Source organism: Plectropomus leopardus, chromosome 4, assembly GCF_008729295.1.
Source record: "Plectropomus leopardus isolate mb chromosome 4, YSFRI_Pleo_2.0, whole genome shotgun sequence".
Lineage (NCBI taxonomy): Eukaryota > Metazoa > Chordata > Actinopteri > Perciformes > Serranidae > Plectropomus > Plectropomus leopardus.
In genome coordinates, this window is record NC_056466.1 from 35,476,241 (window position 1) to 35,493,988 (window position 17,748).

Sequence of the window (17,748 nt, forward strand, 5' to 3'; positions counted from 1 at the left end):
CAATGCATTAACCTGAAATCACATTTACTTTGTTTAAATTTATTTAACAGTAGATATGTCAGTTTCACTCCTGCACAAGTTCTTACAATTTTTTTATGGTGTCATGTCTCTAGTCTTGTTCATGTGTCAGAGTCTTTGCACTAAACCTGCCCGTATATAGAGTTTAGGAGGTGTTACCTGTGCTAACAGGTGACTTATGATCAATGGGATCCATGATTGAGCTCACCTGGTCAGAGCACATTTGAATGGTTCAGAACATTTGTTGAGTCTGAAGTTGACTTCTTTTTTATTTTCTCTTACCAAAATATTTAAAAGATAATATAAGAGAAATTTAAGAGAACATTGCTGCATGAGCCCCTTTGTGTTGTGTCATAAAACTGCACTCTCACCTGTCAGGAGGACGGAAGGTTCTCACTAACACTCTTAGAACTTCATCCTGTGAGAAATAGGAGCTGAAACTAAAATGTTGCTTTTAAATTTTTGCTCAGTATGTATGGATAGACAAGTGTGCAGGGCTCTTCTCCTTGATTATTTCGTGATGAATGTGTGAAGAAATTGTCTAAATGCCCATCAGAAGATCCCTGAGCCCAAAGTGGCGTCTTTAAAACTTGTTTTCAGTAGAAAAATGATCCAAAGATATTCAGTTTTCTATCATTTTAAGGCAAAGAAAAGCAGCAAATGCTGACACCTGTGTGTGTACTCTGGCACTACGGTGTCAGTGTTGGTTAACAAATGCTGTCCAGACTTAAATTCACAAACATTGGAGCTGTAACATATTTCTTACAGATCCTCAGGGTGAATCCCACTAATTTAGGCATTCCCAGTATGTAGGATTTGGGTGCATATATTGGCAGAAACTGAACATAAAATTTCATTTTGCATAATCACTTGAAACTAAGGATTGTTTTGTTGTTTGTCAGTAGTCCAGAAGTTGTAAACCAAACATTTGACTTTTGATGGGGCCTTTTGCTTTTTCATGTCGCCCACCATAGTTGTCCTGTGCTTTCACAGGAGAGAAGTTTCAGTTGATTGAAACCCCCAACCTTCCCACTAGATGCCAGTAAAACATACACACTAGACCAAAAAATGAATGCCATTTACTTCAGATCAAAATCTTAAATCTTCCTGTACTTTGTTTTATAATCAAATATGAGCATGTCCGTCTGCTGGCCCACCCAGCTAAACCATCAAAGACCAGCAAGAACTGGGTCAGGACCATCGAAGACCATCTTTGACAAACTAAAACCAACTAATACCAGCTACCAGCGTAACCTAGCTTTCAGCTGTTTTTTGTCTTCAGCAGAGATACATATTTCGTCAGCAAGATAATCTTCACAAATGAACGCCACATTCAGGATTTTTGAAGCCAATATGTCATCGCCATAGGAAAAAAAAACTTAAGGTTTCAAACAAACCACAACGGTTGCATGCACGTCATCGCCACTGTGAAGCCATGTCCAGCTTGACTCAGTGTGATGACGTTCTGTAGCCTCATTTAGCCACTTGTTTAGCCACTACAGCCGTTTTAAACACAAAAAGCTTCAAAATTCACAGCAGGGTATTTACTACATATTTTATGTTGTAAAATAAAAAGTTAAAGTCTCAGCTTGTGTCAACCACAGACCTTATTTCAGACATCTAACCAGAAAAATCCAGACCTTTGAATCCGCCCACTCAGCTGAGATCGAGTTGACTAAATCTGAAGATGGAAACGGAGAGTAAAGAGTCGATGGTTTAGTCTGATGTAGGCAAAAAAAAACAACAAAAAAACACTGACTTCAAAAGAAGGGAATCAGGAATGCTAAAATGCTAACTTATTTGCGGGGTTTTAGTCTCATTCCTCAGGGGAATCTATAAAATAGCAAAAAGTAACCAACAAAATTTTCCAGAGCCCATTATAAAAATTTCTCCTTCTTTGAATGATGAACACAAAAATTTAAATAAAATTGAGAAAAGCCCAAACCAGACAATGTTTGGCATTTATCCACTTTAAATAATCTTTTCTTTTTAAATGTGACATTATTTCCTACCAGCAATAAACAGAATGATGCAAACCACTCAGTCATTTGGAAATTACCCGCCCTGTGTCTCTCATCAGAGATTAAGATAGACTCTGACTCTGGGGACCAGAGCCTTTCTTGACTGTTTATGTCAGTGCAGTCCATGGTCACATAGCTCCTCACCTCTGCGTGCCCCTGCAGTTGGCACCAACACACTTTAGCAGTGAACCACTTTTATCCAGCCTGCTGTTTACTCGAAGCCTCCGGACTCCCCCTCCGTCCCTCCCCCGCAGCTCGTGAGGTGTCACCACTTTCTTTAAGTGGGCACCCGAGCGGGACAACAGAGGTTACTGGCTGTCATGTCTGGAGACTTGTGGGAGGGATCTGACTAGGGAGCTACTCATCTTCCAAATCCCGCCACTGGATCTGTGAGGTGTCATGTCTTAAAATAGCTAGACGGAGAGTATAAAGAGCCACATGGAGGCCTGGTGAGACATAGTAGGACACCACAGAGCTGAAGAGCCACACTTAGGAGCTTCATCTGTCTGCAGGAGAACCCCTCAGAACATCCAGAACATCTCTGATTTACCCGATCTTAAGAAAGCTGCTTATCTTTGTGATTGTTGCTGGATTTGAGCAGTTTTTCAGCAAGACCTGAGGTGAATTTAAACTGACCAGGATGAAGTACTACCAGTGCCCCGTGTCCCAGACCATGGGAATCAAGGCTTACCCCCAGGATTGTGACATCCCAGTCAGCTGCAAGAACTCTGCTTCTCTGAAGCCAATCCGCAGCGTGCACTTCCCCAACGACGTCGTTTTTCAGGACTATGTGCGACACGGCGAGCTGGAGAGGATTGGACGTTTCATCCGAGCCAGAAGAGTCAGTCTGGACACCATCTACCACTCAGGTGAGACGAGCATTTACACCGCCCCGAAGCACTTCCAGATCTAGCTTAATTTCATGCTGACCTGATGGTCATTCATCACTGCTCTCTGTGCAGGTATGGCTGCCATCCATGAGGCCGTCCTGTCCGGGAACCTGGACTGTGTGAAGCTGCTGGTCCAGCACGGAGCAGATATCCACCAGAGGGACGAGGAGGGATGGACCCCACTGCACATGGCCTGCAGCGATGGCTTCCCTCACATTGCACGGTGAGGATATGGTCTTTACTTTCAATATTACACAAGCAAAAACACTACATAGTTGCACTTTAACCCTTTGAAACCTGGACAAATTGCCTCAATGCTTTTTTTTCTGAAGTTCTTGAAAGAAATAAGCAAAGATTTTTTTTAAAAATTGCATTAAATTGGTAAAAGATACAAGAACATTTCCTGAAAGTTAGCATAAGACAGGAAAAAAAACAACAACAGTAAAATAAAAATGAAAAATAATTCATTAAATAGATCATTATAATAACTATTTTTCTGGATTTTATTCCATTTTTTGTTAAATTTCCTTGTGATTTACTCCCTCTCTCTCTTCTTGTTCACGTTATTTTTCTTGTAACTTTTTATTTATTTATTTATTTTTGCAGTTTGCAAGACATTTTCTGCCAAGTTGCTTCTTCACTGAGCAGGGCTGTGTTGTGTTTCTTCCAGCTACCTCCTGTCGCTGGGTGCAGACCCGGAGCTGGAAAACGAGTGCGGGGAGAAGCCGGCTGACCTCATTGAACTGGACAACAAGGAGCTGCTGGAGCTCTTCGGGGTGGCTGTCAGTGAATGAAAACATCCTGCTTTTTAAAGCCACAAACTCATGTGAAACCTACTGCCCAGTCACCTGACTGCTGCGCAGGGGAGGACAGAAAAGGACACGTCGGTCCAGCATATTGATGCTGTGAGCTGTCTGAGCTCTGGAGGTCAAAGACTGAGGATGTATGGTGGAAGGAGGCTGCCTCCTGAGTGGAGTGAACTTTTGCTGCTCGACCCCCCCACCTGATCTCGGGCTGTACATATGTCGTGCATCCTATAAGAGCGCACCATCTTTTTATACTGAAATGAAGTGATTGAATCATTGGGTTTGTATTTTATCTGGCATGTTGCTGGAAGTAGAGCTTCTGAATGTTTTCAAAGTTGAAACGGTTGTTCCACTGTTCGCACCACAAAGCTAAGCATAGCAAACAGGCTTGTGTTTATTGCCTTACTATCATATATGTTTGCAATTAATCAGAAGTTATTAACACCCATGGTTGTTTTTTATAATTATTTTTCTTGCCTTCTGATCACTTTTAGACTAAGTGAACTGTATTCATTTGTTGTTGTTTGTATATGACATTTTATACTTAATAAACTAAATAAAGTTTATCAAACAATTTCAGTTTGTTACTGTTTCCTTTTGGTCCACATTAATACTTATAATAACTTGGACCCCACCTGCACTGTGCGGGAACAAAAGTGATCATAGCACTACTGTGAACGTCTGAGTGAGCATCACATCAGCTTTAATGACACAGACTCGAAGCATTCTGGCACAACTTCACCTACTGGCAATGTGCATGTGAAAGGACTGCCATCATAAAGATGAATGCTGCCTTAACTCTTTGAAACCTGAGCAAATTGGCATAATTTCTTTTCAAAAACATACAACTTAACAAGAAATGGCCCAAAAATTTGCAAGAAACTAATAAAAAGTTAAAAGAAAAATCCCCAAAATTATTAAGAAAAAAAATATTAAATTAAAAAAAACAAAACAAGAAAATGACCTGAAGAAAGTGTAAAAATACACAATTTTTGTTCTGTAACATAATCTTAAATATATAATTAAAAGAGAATTAAATGTAGTTTTCTGGTCTTTTTTTGGATAATATCTACTAATGCCGCCCAGCTATTAGTCAGATAATTTCCTTGTCACCTTTTACTATTTATTATTATTATAATTATAATTATTAAAAAATATATATTCCTTATAATATAATATATAATTTCCTTCTTGTCACCTTTTACTATTTATTATATATATATATGTATATAAATATAAGATATATATATCAGTTTGCTGGATATTTCTTGCCAAGTTGCTCATTATGTTTTTTTCCCATGTTTTTGACAGAATTCAAACCAATTTCCTCACGTTTCAAAGGTGTAAATGCTGGTTGAATGCGGAATAAGACAAGTAATGCAGATCAGGATGTTAAAGGGTTAAAATGGAATTTGCGAGCTTGTGGCTACCAGATGGCAAGCTGTTTACACAACATGCTTGGCATTCTAGTGGTTGAGTTGTGAGAACACCACTTCTAGGGGATAGCTTCTAGATGCCATCGGGGCTAACAATTTAGCAGTCAAGTTATAATGAAGAAAACACAGTGGCATAATAACAGTAGGAAAGGACTGGGCTGTTGGGAAGAGCAGCATTTTCCTCAGATATCTAAAATTACAAAGAAAAACCTTATACAACAAAATATTACAACATCCAAACTTACTATCCCCCAAAAAATCTTCAAAGGCCTCTGCAATTTCTGAAAACATCTGCAAACACATAACAACTAGTGAACTTAGAACTTTAAGTGAAGCTGTCCAGCAGAGTTTCAGGGGCTGGACCACAACTCAACCTTGCCTCTTCCAGTTTAAATACCCTCCTAACCCTCTCCTCTTCTTTCGGACATGTACTCTGCACAAGCACGTACCGCCACGGCACCGAGCTTCTCCTCTCTCTTGTCAACTGCGATTTGCCTACTCACCCGTTCCGCAGTATGGACTCCATCTCCTTGTCCCCGTCAGATGACGATCTGTTTGGCCAAGGATAGGACGACCACCCTCAGCGTTTCCGTCAAGCCGTGCTGGCATACCTGGGATCTGACACCGAAAACCTCTCCCTTGCCTCAGTGCCGGAGACGCCGACCTCCGCCGTGCAACTGGCGCCCGGCGAGCGAGCAACTCTGGCATGTTGCCACTGGTTTTCCTCCATGGTCCGTATTCCCCCTGGTTCTTCTCTGCTCATCATACAAGGCTACAGTTCAGCCGGTGACTCCTCTGCTTCTCCCAGTCCACCTCCCTCGGCGGGAAACAAGGACTTGGTCACCCGAGGACAGCCCTGCGCCGCTGTGGTTCTCCCACTCCATCGACGTGGTGGATGGTGGCGGCCTCCAGCCATTGTCCCGACTCTGCCGGCTCCGTGGCTCACCGCCGACAAGGTTTCCCGAATGCCGGCTGCCTTCAAAAACTATCCGACTGGACAGTGGCCACCCTTCAACGAGCATTGAGGGCCAGGGGAATCCCATTTCGCAGAACTGACAATAAAGCCAAACTTTTCAACTCTCTGACGTCAGCGTGCCATGGCTGCTCTGTAAACATCTGCGCTCTACCGGATGACATTACGACAGCCCCCATTGTGCGCTGTGACATCAGCACCTCCGTTAAGGGGCCAGTTCGCCCACACCCGATGACCCATGACCAGCGGCATGAGCTGCAAGGAAAGCGGGGACGTGCACCTTTGGGCAAACCATGAGGCACCATGGCTACAGCGGCCACTTCTCCTTGGTCCCGTCGGCCACTGCAGTCAGGTTTACCCTGGGCGTCAGCAATGTTGGCAGCACCCTCTCACTCCTACCGGCTTGCCTAACCTGGGGACCTCGGCATCGGAATGCCTGTGCCCTTGACTGTTCTCCCACCTCTATTAAAGCGACTCGCTCAGGTTGGCTCATCTGGCACCGGGATGCCAGCACCATTTACTGCTCAACTGTGACATCTACAGCAGCTCACTCTCCTTGGGGCTTCTGGTACTGCCGGTGCTCTCTGCTGCTCAACCTCACTGCCTGCAGCAGTTTGATTTTGATGGGGGATCTGGCAGTGGGATGCCGATGCCCCAGGCCATAATTGCTTGGCAACAACACCACTTCACTCTCGCTGGGGCATCTGGCACCGGGATGTAGTTTCCCCCAGTTGTACTCCTGCAGCAACCTCAACAGTTCGCTTTCGTTGGGGCATCTGGCACCGGGATGCTGGTGCCCCCAGCGTTACAACCTCAGCAACTGCACCAGTTCAGTCTCGCTGGGTCATCTGGCACTGGGATGCCAGCGCTGCTTCCTGCTCAACTGTGCCGTCTACGGCAGCTCACTCTCCTTGTGGCATCTGGCACTGAGCTTGCCGGTGCCCTGTACTGCTCAACCTCCACGCCTGCCACCGACTTTTCCCTCTCATCCCGTGCACCGCGTAGTTCCTTCCCAAGGTTCTGGTCTCTTCTGATCATTTTACGTTGCGGCAGACATCACCTGCCTTCACCCTGGCCACGACTAATCCTCCCATCCACCATCCTAATGCTTTCATCTTCCGGTTCCCTCCAATCTTCGTAATCGGATCATTGTTGGTTATTACACAGATCTTGCGCTTCTTCTCTTGCCTTCTCTTCACCAGCCTCCTGGGGACAGATTTCTTAAAGGCCATGAGGAGCTCCTCCACCGGCGGGGGAGGTCAACAACCTGGTCCAGGGAGCCAACACCCAAAGAATTTGCTTGTACTTTCTCTCTCTTTAGGGAAATTCTGTGTTCCTGTTACCCTGTCCGTCGACAGGAAATGGACGACTACTTGGCAGTCATTCTCATTTTGGCCCTCCACTTTGGCGGCAGTGGTTTTCACCAATATCGTGTCCACTTTGCCTCTGATGCTTTGGCCCGTCTTCGACAATTCAATGAAGACACTCAGTGGGGCGGTCTGGACAATGAAAATTCCTGCAGCATCTTTGCTGCTCTTGCAGCTCCGCAATGCTCCCTATGTGGTGCTCCATCTTACCCAGCCTCCTCTTGCTCCGTTTCTGTCCACGCCAGGCTCCTTTCCCTCCTGGGCCACCTCAATTTTTCACTATACCTTGTCCCCTGCAACTCCCATCATATTGGTCTGCTTGGAATTGTTTCTGCCACTTTCATGACAGGCATAACATAACTTTTCCATTGCTTGATCTCATCACCATAACCTGCTTTATCACCCACACCTATTCTGCCTTGGGAATCAAAACCCAGACCATCAAAGTCTACCTCAGCAGCATTTTGTTTATCTCCACGCTCCTAACCGGCAGTCCCGGCCCAGCTCATGGCTCACTTCCACTAACTATGGATTTGCTGTCATGTTGCATTCACACCATCCACTCCGGATAAAGCATTCCTTACGTAACCCAAAATCTAGAGGCCATGTTCATTTTCGCCTTCTCTAGTTTTCTCATATGCTCAGAATTCACTGCTTCAACCCTTTGCTACGATTTATGTTGGCACCGCTGCCTTTCGGACCTTTCCTTTTTCTCAAATGACACCACTGTTTATTAATTGAAAAAAACCAAAGCCAACCAATCTGGCCAACCCACTCCTGTCTTCTACTTCAACATTCAATCAGTACTAAACCCCATCCTAATTCGCTCCAGCTACTTACATTTCCGGATGTCACAAAGCACATCCAGGATGATCCTCTGTTTGCCTCCGAACCTGGCCAGGTGGTTACCAGCTTTTGGTTCCACCAACACTTCCGTCACGTTCTTTCTTAGTCTGGCATCTCTCCCATACACTACTCTGGACACACCTTCAGAATCTGAGCCGCCACCTCGGCTTCCCGCAGCGACATCCCAGGACACTTGATTCAGATTCAGATTCAGATCACTCTGCAGATACCATCTCCAAACACCACTCTTATCAACCTAGTTTCCAGCATCAAATAGTGGGTTTTAGCAAAACCTTCTCCTATAAACCCACCATACACCACCTGCCCGGCACCAAACAGCTGTTGGCACATTTTACACACCTTTCATTCTTCATTTTATGATCAAAATATGCCATTGAAACCCATTCACACTGATATTTTGATCCCACAACCATCAAAGCATAAAAACATGCATTGTATTATTTCTTGGTATTATTCTGAGCTTTTACTTTAGAATTTGTCTTTTTTTATTTTTTTTCCATCTGATGATGTCATTTTTAACAAATTTGTCATAAGGAGAAAATCCATACTATTTCCACTAGGTGCACTGTTGCTGCTAATCATAAAATATATCCCAGGCTGTGATCATAACAAATAAAATAAAATAAATAAATACATCTACTTAACATGTATTATATTGAAAATATTTTTTAAATCGAAATCATAGTCACATCATGACAAAAAACTGGCATTTAAAGGGTTAAAATTCTGAGAATTAATGAATATTTGATATTTATGATTAGGTCTGATAATGGTTAAAAAAATAAACTCAGTGTAAGTAAAAACTTATTTTATAGCCTGATTTTGAAAAGCGCATTATGTGTGCAGAGCAGTAAGAGTGTGAGCATTTGACACTGCACAAAAAAAATAATGTATAAAAATCAATGCTGCTGATACTCACTGACAAATCCTTGGCTGTGATAGTAAAAAAAACAAGTGTGTGTGTAACGTGGTGTTACGGTGTGTTAAGGCTACATAACTGCACTAATGCCACTAATGTTGTTAATTGTCAGCTCTACTGCCCCCAAGTGGCCAAAAGAGCAACTAATGCAGCTTTAAAGATACAAAGATTTAAGTCTAAATGGATATATGAGCCGAAAAAGTTCAAATATAGAAATCTCCAATTCCATTTCAAAGGAAAAATTTGACTCCGATATAAACTTCTCATTAAGAGCCTCTTGAGGCCCATTACTGGAAACACAAAAACAATCTGCTAAATCTCATCAAGAGGGATTAAAGTCAGAATCAGTCAGCAGCACGCTGACATCAGGTCATATGCTTCCAAACCGCTGCCAGAGGATTCTGGGCAATCAACCGGACTGATGAAACACTCACATGTCCAGAGAGGCAAACATAGCACAGGCTGTCCACTTTTCTTTTGATTTAATCACGTATTTAACAGGTTCCGAATGTGCTTAGCATTACATGAAATGGAGGAATATAAAAACATTGTTATATACAGCTGATATAAAAGTTCAATCCGATAGCGGGCCCCTGTGAGGGGATGTCTCTGTGTCTGAGTCTCTGCAGGCCAACACCACTGCTTCATTCTTTGAACTTCCACTCCTGTCGGCACATGGGGCACTGCTGCTGGACCTGCTGCGAGTTGAGCCACTTCAGGATGCAGTGCATGTGGAAACAGTGAGAGCACTGACCCCAGACTAGCGGGCAGTCGTCCCCGGGCACTTTACCTGCAAAATCAGTCTATTATTACAACTCAGCACGAGAGGTGAGAAACAAATATTAACCATCAATACCCAGTACAGTTTGACTGTTACAGTTCAGTGTTTGAACTGTGATGAATAAAATTAGTTTCTGAAATAGCATGACTGGTGATAAATAAAGATAGCCTACAGCCAAAGACTCATGGAGGGCATTATGAGACAACTGGCCCCCCGGACACAGCCATGCATAAGGACCCACCACCTCTCCTACAGAGGAACAAGACATGCAGGTTTTATAGTTGTCCAGCTTTTTTTTTTTAGTCACTTTGCATCTCCATGAAGTCTTTTTTAAATCTGTTTTTAGTCGCTTTGTGTCTTTCCGTTGTTTCTTCATTTCTCTTTGTAGTCACTTTGTGATTGTTTTTCCTCTTCGTAGTTGTCGTGAGTCTTTGTTTCACTTTGCAGCTGTTTTGCATATATTGTAGCTTTATGTCTCTTTGTGGTATTTCTGCATGACTCTGAAGTCCTTTTATGTTTCTTAGTGGTCATTTTGAGTCCCTTCCTGTCCCTGTTAATTTGAGTGGCATTTTGAAGCTCTGGGCCTGTGCCCGGTGGGGCACTTCAGTAAACCATCCTTACCTAAACTTCATCATCTACAGTTACTGTAATACTGCAATGAATAAAAATTAAGTTTTAAAAAGTCATCCTGTTCTACTTAATTTAAAATACTGACTCTTCTACAAATTGACTTCACTGATTTGTATACCCTTTGAGAATATGACCACTGTATGCTTTTTGCACTCACTTTAAAATGCAATAATTAAACAATGATTAAAATTATTTTATCAAATACATTTTTTGCAATATTATAATGTTATTATAAACTTGAGGCCAATTAAGAATTATAGCATAAATATACTGCAAATTAAAACTCCCATGCGAAAGGACAAGCCTGATTTGTTTAACTAAATCCTTAAAATAATAATAATAATAATAGCATAATAATAATAATATATAATAAATCAATAAATAAATGATGATATAAATTATAATTTCATTAGAATATGAATTTAAAGTTGTTTAATTACAATCATTTATTTTAATTTCTGCCCATCTCTTCCTAGTAGAAAACACAGCCTCTGTGTCCTAGTAATGCTGCTGCCCTGCTGATTTCATTTAAATACAGTATGTGCTATACAAAATGTGCTTAGAGGTTAGACAACAGTCCACCTGCAGGGCGATCTGGACATGTCAAGCAGCTGCTGCAGAGACAGCTACTGCTGCCACACGTATTGCACAGGTCGGTCAGCCATAGATCATCCTGTTAGCGCGGTTACTCACAGTCCGGACAGCAGCCATTGAAAGGCATCCTGCAGATCCCACAGTTCTCGTCATTAGCCACCCAAAGCCAGGAGGCCACCCCGTTCCACTGGCGGATCTTCACCTTCATCCTGTGTATCTGACAGCAGCACAAACACTCATCATCGTCAGCATCACACCGCCAGATGAAGCACAGCAGCTAACGTTAGCATGTGGGCTGACGGTGACAAACACTTCTGAAGCTAACAGTGAGCTCTTCAGAGATATTAGCGAACATACCAGGCAGCGGAGAACGTCTTCTTCAGATATACAACAACCACTTAACGCACAATATTTCTTTGCAGACTTGAAATCATTTTGTTGCGAGTTACTCACAAAATGTAGCTAGTAACATGGATCTATTGGCTAGTAGTTTAGCATCCCGGGTGAAGTTTTTCTTCTTCTACTAAAATTCCAGCCGTGCATTTCTTGGAATGTGAAACACCGCCCTCCACAGTTTATGTTCGTAGACTGCAAATGACCGAGATTACAGGTTTGATGATTAGTTATAATACTCATGCTCTGTATGCATAACCCCTAACATATCTGTAAATTTCCCCTGTTTTTTTCCGCCTGTTTTTGTCTCACTGGACAGGAGGACTTCTGTCGTTCAGAATCTATCAATCAGTCAAGACACAAATATCTTTGAAAACATGTGTTTTACTTTATGTTTTGGTCTCCCGTCCACTCAGAGTTTTCCACACGAGATTTAGGTCAGTAAAAGAGATTTAATTTTATTTTATAACAAAACACCTTCTAAGATGCTGATTTTTCCAAACTATCATGTGGTGCCAGTTTATGTTGCAGCTGGTAAAGGTGGCGCTCATTTTAATAATTTCATACAGTGGAGCAGGAGTAGCATAACATGGAAATTACCCAAACTCAATATATATCTATATATATTATCTAAAAAATGAAATAAACATTTCTTCAATAATATAGCTTTTAGTATGTACCAAGGTCCAGCCGCTCTGTATGCTGCTATATTTTGATTTTTTTTCTGTGTCAAATTTTCAATAAAGCTTTTTTTTTTTAAGTGTGGGGGGGGGGGGGGGGGGGGGTTGTATCGTCACTTCCTTAAAGTGTGTACGCTACTTCCGCTAATTTCAACACCGCGCCACCGTGTGGAGAGCAGCTGATAAACAGGCGCTTCACGACGCTGGAAGTTCTTTGTTCGTCTTCAGTTTAGCTCGGAGCGTTTTAACAGCATGATGGCTGATAAGATGAGCATGTCTCTGGACGACATCATCAAGCTCAACAAGAAAGGAGGCAGCGACCGCGACAGAGGATCGTCCGGCTCGGGACGAAGTTCAGGTCGGGCCGAGGGAGCATCGAGGCCGGTGCGGAGCCGACAGAACAACTTCAACCGCGACAGAAACAACAGATCTACTCCGTACACCAGGGGTAGGACAGAAGCTCCAGAGTGCCGCACAGAGGCTCCTCGATAGTACGCTCTTTGTAGACTCTTGGTTACTAATAGTGTCACACCACAACGGATTTCCGCCAACTAACGTTACTGGGCGAGTGCAGTTTGAAAAGGGTTTCTCACCGGAGTTTCCCGGTTAAGGTTTTTTCTTGCCCCCCCCCCCCCCCCCCCCCCCCCCCCCCCCCCCCCCCCCCCCCCCCCCCCCCCCCTCCCCCCCCCCCCCCCCAACCCCCCCCCCCCCCCCCCCCCCCCCCCCCCCCCCCCCCGGGTGCGTTCCCTGACGATCAGGGCCATAAATAATACAGTCTTAATATTATGAAGAAAAAAAGTAGGAATACTTTGAAAAAAAGGAAGTAATATTGTGAGAATAAAGTCGGAATATTTTGAGGAAAAGAATTAGTAATATTATGAGAATGATGTCGTAATGAAGATAGAAAAAAAGTCATAGTTTTAAATTACGTTATTCTCGGAAAAATTTCAACTTTACTCTCTCAAAATATGACAACTTTATATTCATAAAATGATGGCTTTTTTTCTCAAAAAAATTACAACTCTGTTCTGGCAATATTACAACGCTATTCAGAAAACAACTTTTTTCTTATAAAATTAAAACTTTCCTCATAATATTGCAATTTTAGTCTAACAGAAATAAAAATAAACCTAGAATAATGTTTGAAAAAAAGAGCAATTTAGTGAATGTCGAATGTTCTTTTTCTTTCAGTTCAAAAAGAAATTTCTTACCCAATTAAAAAAAAAAAAAAACTGTCACATTGTAGCTCTGTGCGTCCACCGACAGCGACATTGTTTTTCTGTAAGTTCTGGATCTCAGAAACATTGGGAGAATCTCAGCTAGATCTGAAAGCTGATAGGCTGTCACAGTGCAGCGTCATGCAAAAATTTAAACTTTCCAACCTACGCAATGGACGTGTAAATGCGAAATATGTGTTTTCGCGTCCATCGTGCTGCCTGGCGTGAATTGAATCTATTCATGTCTTTGCATTGACTTTGTTTGTAAACTCGCTGCAGGAAACACTTGCTTTAGGTAAAGTAGTATTTCTCTTCTCAGCAGTCCACCCTCTGAGACTTTGTTTAGCGGGACACTGGAAGCTGAAGACATTGTTTTCTTTTGTTGCTCTTCGCAGCCCAGAGAGTTACCGGACAAATGGCAGCATGACATGTTTGAGGAGCACACCAGTGAACGCAGAGGGACAGAGTGCAGGAGCAGAAAGAAGTGAGAAGCCAGCGGCAAACTGCTGGTTTCCAATCTGGACTTTGGCGTCTCTGACTCGGATATCAAGGTAATTAACTAAACCCGATGAATCCGCTTTGCTAACACGGACGTGCTGTGAACATGACTGACGTTTCTGCTCTGGTCCGCAGGAGCTGTTTGCAGAGTTTGGGGCATTACAGAAAGCATCTGTCCATTACGACCGCTCCGGGCGCAGTAAAGGAACCGCAGACGTTCACTTTGAATCGAAGGCAGACGCACTGAAAGCCATGAAGCACTATAACGGCGTCCCACTCGATGGTGAGGATTCGGTTGGCGTGCTGCAGTAGCATTGTCATACTGTGATTGTTTGTTCAGACGTTCTAATGAAAAATGCTCTCTCATGTGTTGTTATTTTTTTAGGTCGTCCTATGAAAATCCAGCAGGTGACGTCAGAAGTCGACGCACAGAGTAGAGCGTCCTCGCGAAGGTGAGTCGTGGTGGAAATGGCCGTTCACTCTGAATGCACTTTGAGTTCGAGAACATAGTTGAAATTGCAAATATGAAAAACGCCTAATGGAAAGCCGTGAGTTAAAAAAAACTCCCATTTATCGCAAATAAGCGTTTCTACTCAGGCGATTCCAAAAATGCACATTTTGCAAAAATACTTTTTTGCTTTTCTAGGTCACATGATGCTATGGTTATGTGCTTGTCAGTAGGAACTGGCTCCCTCATGATGCAGCAGGAGCTACAAGAGGTGTTATTGCATCACATATTTCACATATTTCGCATTTCACATTCCTCTGTGAAATCATGGACTATCACCTTCCAGTAATCCCTCGTATGTGGCCACTAAAAATGTCAAATTCCAAGGCGAAAGACCAGAAAGACACCCAGAAAACACATGTAAAATGCACCAAACTGTCCGTAAAGATTATATTGCTAACTTCCATTAGCGTTAGATAAGTAAACTCCAAAGCTGCTGTAGCTAACGTGTGTGGAGTTCAGCCGTGTGGTGGCCCTGCGTTGTTTCTGTGGTCAAAACAGACACACAAAAATCAATGTAATGTTGTTGTAACATTATAACATTACGCATTCTGGACCGTCCTGCTGTCATTGTCTACGACTGCTTCTCTTTCCTCTTTCCTCCTCGGTAATGGTGGTAACTGGCGTTTAAGGGTCATCACTGCCCCTCTCTTCTAGTGTTCATGTGGTTTACAAAAAGTCTGGCGAAGCAGCGTTTTGTTTTTATGCAGCAACAGCCTAGAACAGACAAATAACAGAGGAAACCTCTGTAGATTTCTGTGCTCCTGCATTCAATTAATTCCACCTTCATTTCACCTTCACTCTGCTGTTTAAGATTTCTTTTATATTTTATTTTTTTGTTTTTTCCACCTCTGGACGGTCTGCAACTTATTTTAAGAGTTATGGTGTCCATGTGCTGTATAATTATTTTATTGTATTGATTTTTAAATACATTTATAAATATATGTATTTCTATATATTGCAGTTTTAATGTTTGACATTATTGTATCTAAAGCAGTTTGAGCTGCATGTCATGTTTACAGGGAGCTAAAGAAATAAAAAGTATCATACTTATATACTATCTATATATATATATATGTAAAGTAATTGGAGGAATTATTATATCTCAATCAAGCAAAATTGTATTGAGAAAATTATTATTGTTGTTTTATTGCCCAGCCTGAAGTCTACACATTGTCTTTTTTTTTTTTTTTTTTTTTAAGGAAAATACTGCGTAGTTTATCCTTAATTCACTGTAAATACATTGTCATGATCTTTTTTGACTTTTTGCAGTTCAAACAGAGGGTTTGACCGCAGCAGGCTCGGACAACCTAAGTTTGAAAGGAGTGAAAGGAGTGACTGGAGTGAAAGGAGCGATAGGAGGCAAGGTGGCGGCGGTGGAGGTTTCAGAGGGCGAGGGCGAGGACGAGGAAACAGACCCCAAGTCACTGCAGAGGAGCTGGATGCACAGCTGGATGCTTACAATGCCAAGGTACGTACTCAGCCTTTAGGAAATATTTTTATTCTATATTTTAACCATACTGTCAAGATTTATGGCTAATTTAATAACATTTTTCATATTTTAGTTTCAGATGGACACCAGTTAGAAAGTGCTGAGAAACGATTCTGCTGCTGGACTTTTCTTTTTATTTTGTGTTAAACTTGATTGATCACATATGACGGATCAGACCATATTACACTTTGGTGTGTTTTTAAGCCATTTTATTGTAGGGACCATCATATTCTTTTGATTTGATTTTATTTTTTTCAGGGTATTTCTGTTGCCATGTTTTCTAGAGCAATTTTATGTTTTGGGGGATTGTCCTCCTTGGCCACCAGCTCCTGTGCTCTTGTCCAGATGTATGGACGATTGTCAAAAACCTGCAACATTATAGATCTTCATTTTCTTAACTTGTGTAAACATGATTTATTGTTTGACAGACTGTCTTGTGTAATGTGAAAAATGTTAATGTACATTAGTTCTGTCATTTGGTACTGTACACTTGACATATTTCAAAAGGTTTTGTACATAAATAGTTCTATTGAATTGTTTCTCTGTTGTTTGTTTTTTGTTTGTTTATTTTGCTTCTCAGTACAAAGTGCAGTTTCTCCAATGTTTCTGTCTTTTTAAGAAATGACAACCAAATTTGACCAAATGAAAACAGAATTGTCATATATTTTCTATTATGTATATTTCTTAATATGTCAGTCAGAGTAACTTTAGTTATTTAGTAGGAGATGACCAATATTGGTTTTTTAGAGCGAATACAGATTATTAACAGTCAATGAGACCGATAACTGATATATGGAACCGGCAAAATAAAATTGAAAATCTTTCCGTCAATATTTAAAATTTACAATATAACAAAGTCCATCAAAACAAAACAAAACTTTGGTTAACTCCTTTACCAAATGTTTAACCAAAACCGAAATGTTCAACATCATATACAGCAAGTTCCCATGAAAAGTCAAATGAAAATTTTAATTAAAAAATGAATAAGTAAAACAGCTCCCTGAGGTTTTACAAAGTAAAAGTTCCTCCCATGCTGACACTTTCTTCGCACTTTTTAATTATTAAAATTTATTGACGATGATTGAAATAAAACGCTGATACAGATAATCGGCAAAATGACAGATATCGGCCCCGATAATCTAACGACCCCTATTATTTAGATGTCAGCTGGGACAAAACTATTATGGGATCATGGTAAACGATGCCAACACAGTGTGACACAAGAAGAGAAGATTAATGTCTGTTACACAGTGGCATTCACTTAATTGGCTTGCAACAGCCGTCACAGGCAGGTGGTCATTCCAGCTGTTGCAGATTTTCATTTCTAAGTGGAGGATTCCGTTATTATGTCTGAGGTCACATTTGATAAACAAATCTAACCATTATTTAAGATTCTTTTCTAAGAACATTAATCGTAGGTTCTCTAATCCTAAATACTGCGATGTTGAAAGAGTTTTTGAGACACCGTTTTTAGGTGTTGTAATTGATCATTGATGATTGATAATTAATTGATATTAAACCTTTAACAGCTGAATTGACATCGGTTTTCCTGTGCTGTGTTCAGATGCCTTTCATAAGCATTTAAACCTCTGAACCTGAGAAAATTGATTTGATTTCTTTCGAAAACAGGAAAAACATAATGAGCAACTTGGGAAGAA

General features: G+C 41.6%; 2 protein-coding genes and 1 pseudogene across 3 annotated transcripts; 2 read left to right on the plus strand and 1 right to left on the minus strand.

Moving 5' to 3' along the window:
• The first annotated feature begins 2,513 nt into the window (after nt 1-2,513).
• ppp1r27b (protein phosphatase 1, regulatory subunit 27b) lies at nt 2,514-4,296 on the plus strand. The gene is made up of 3 exons (XM_042485844.1): nt 2,514-2,908; nt 3,002-3,152; nt 3,600-4,296. The coding sequence occupies exons 1-3, from the start codon at nt 2,680-2,682 to the stop codon at nt 3,721-3,723; spliced, it is 504 nt and encodes a 167-aa protein (XP_042341778.1). The 5' UTR covers nt 2,514-2,679; the 3' UTR covers nt 3,724-4,296.
• A 5,466-nt stretch (nt 4,297-9,762) lies between these two features.
• On the minus strand, nt 9,763-11,855 carry anapc11 (APC11 anaphase promoting complex subunit 11 homolog (yeast)). 2 transcript variants are annotated; one of them, XM_042485733.1, is made up of 3 exons: nt 11,756-11,855; nt 11,402-11,519; nt 9,763-10,087 (listed from the first exon to the last, which is right to left on the minus strand). In XM_042485733.1, exons 2-3 carry the CDS (start codon nt 11,508-11,510, stop codon nt 9,942-9,944), a joined length of 255 nt encoding a protein of 84 aa, XP_042341667.1. In that variant the 5' UTR covers nt 11,511-11,519; nt 11,756-11,855; the 3' UTR covers nt 9,763-9,941. The 2 variants fall into 2 exon arrangements, with proteins under 2 accessions (XP_042341667.1, XP_042341666.1); XM_042485732.1 differs by having other exon boundaries at nt 11,660-11,846.
• A 694-nt stretch (nt 11,856-12,549) lies between these two features.
• On the plus strand, nt 12,550-16,184 carry LOC121942305 (annotated as a pseudogene).
• Nucleotides 16,185-17,748: the final 1,564 nt, after the last annotated feature.

Coding starts and splice junctions, on each gene's coding strand:
- anapc11 (XM_042485733.1), bottom strand. CDS start 11,510: ATGAAGGTGAAGATCCGCCAGTGGAACGGGGTGGCCTCCTGGCTTTGG. Junction 10,088..11,401: donor CAATGGCTGCTGTCCGGACT/GTGAGTAACCGC, acceptor CTGATTTTGCAG/GTAAAGTGCCCGGGGACGAC.
- ppp1r27b (XM_042485844.1), top strand. CDS start 2,680: ATGAAGTACTACCAGTGCCCCGTGTCCCAGACCATGGGAATCAAGGCT. Junction 2,909..3,001: donor GGACACCATCTACCACTCAG/GTGAGACGAGCA, acceptor CTCTCTGTGCAG/GTATGGCTGCCATCCATGAG. Junction 3,153..3,599: donor GGCTTCCCTCACATTGCACG/GTGAGGATATGG, acceptor TGTTTCTTCCAG/CTACCTCCTGTCGCTGGGTG.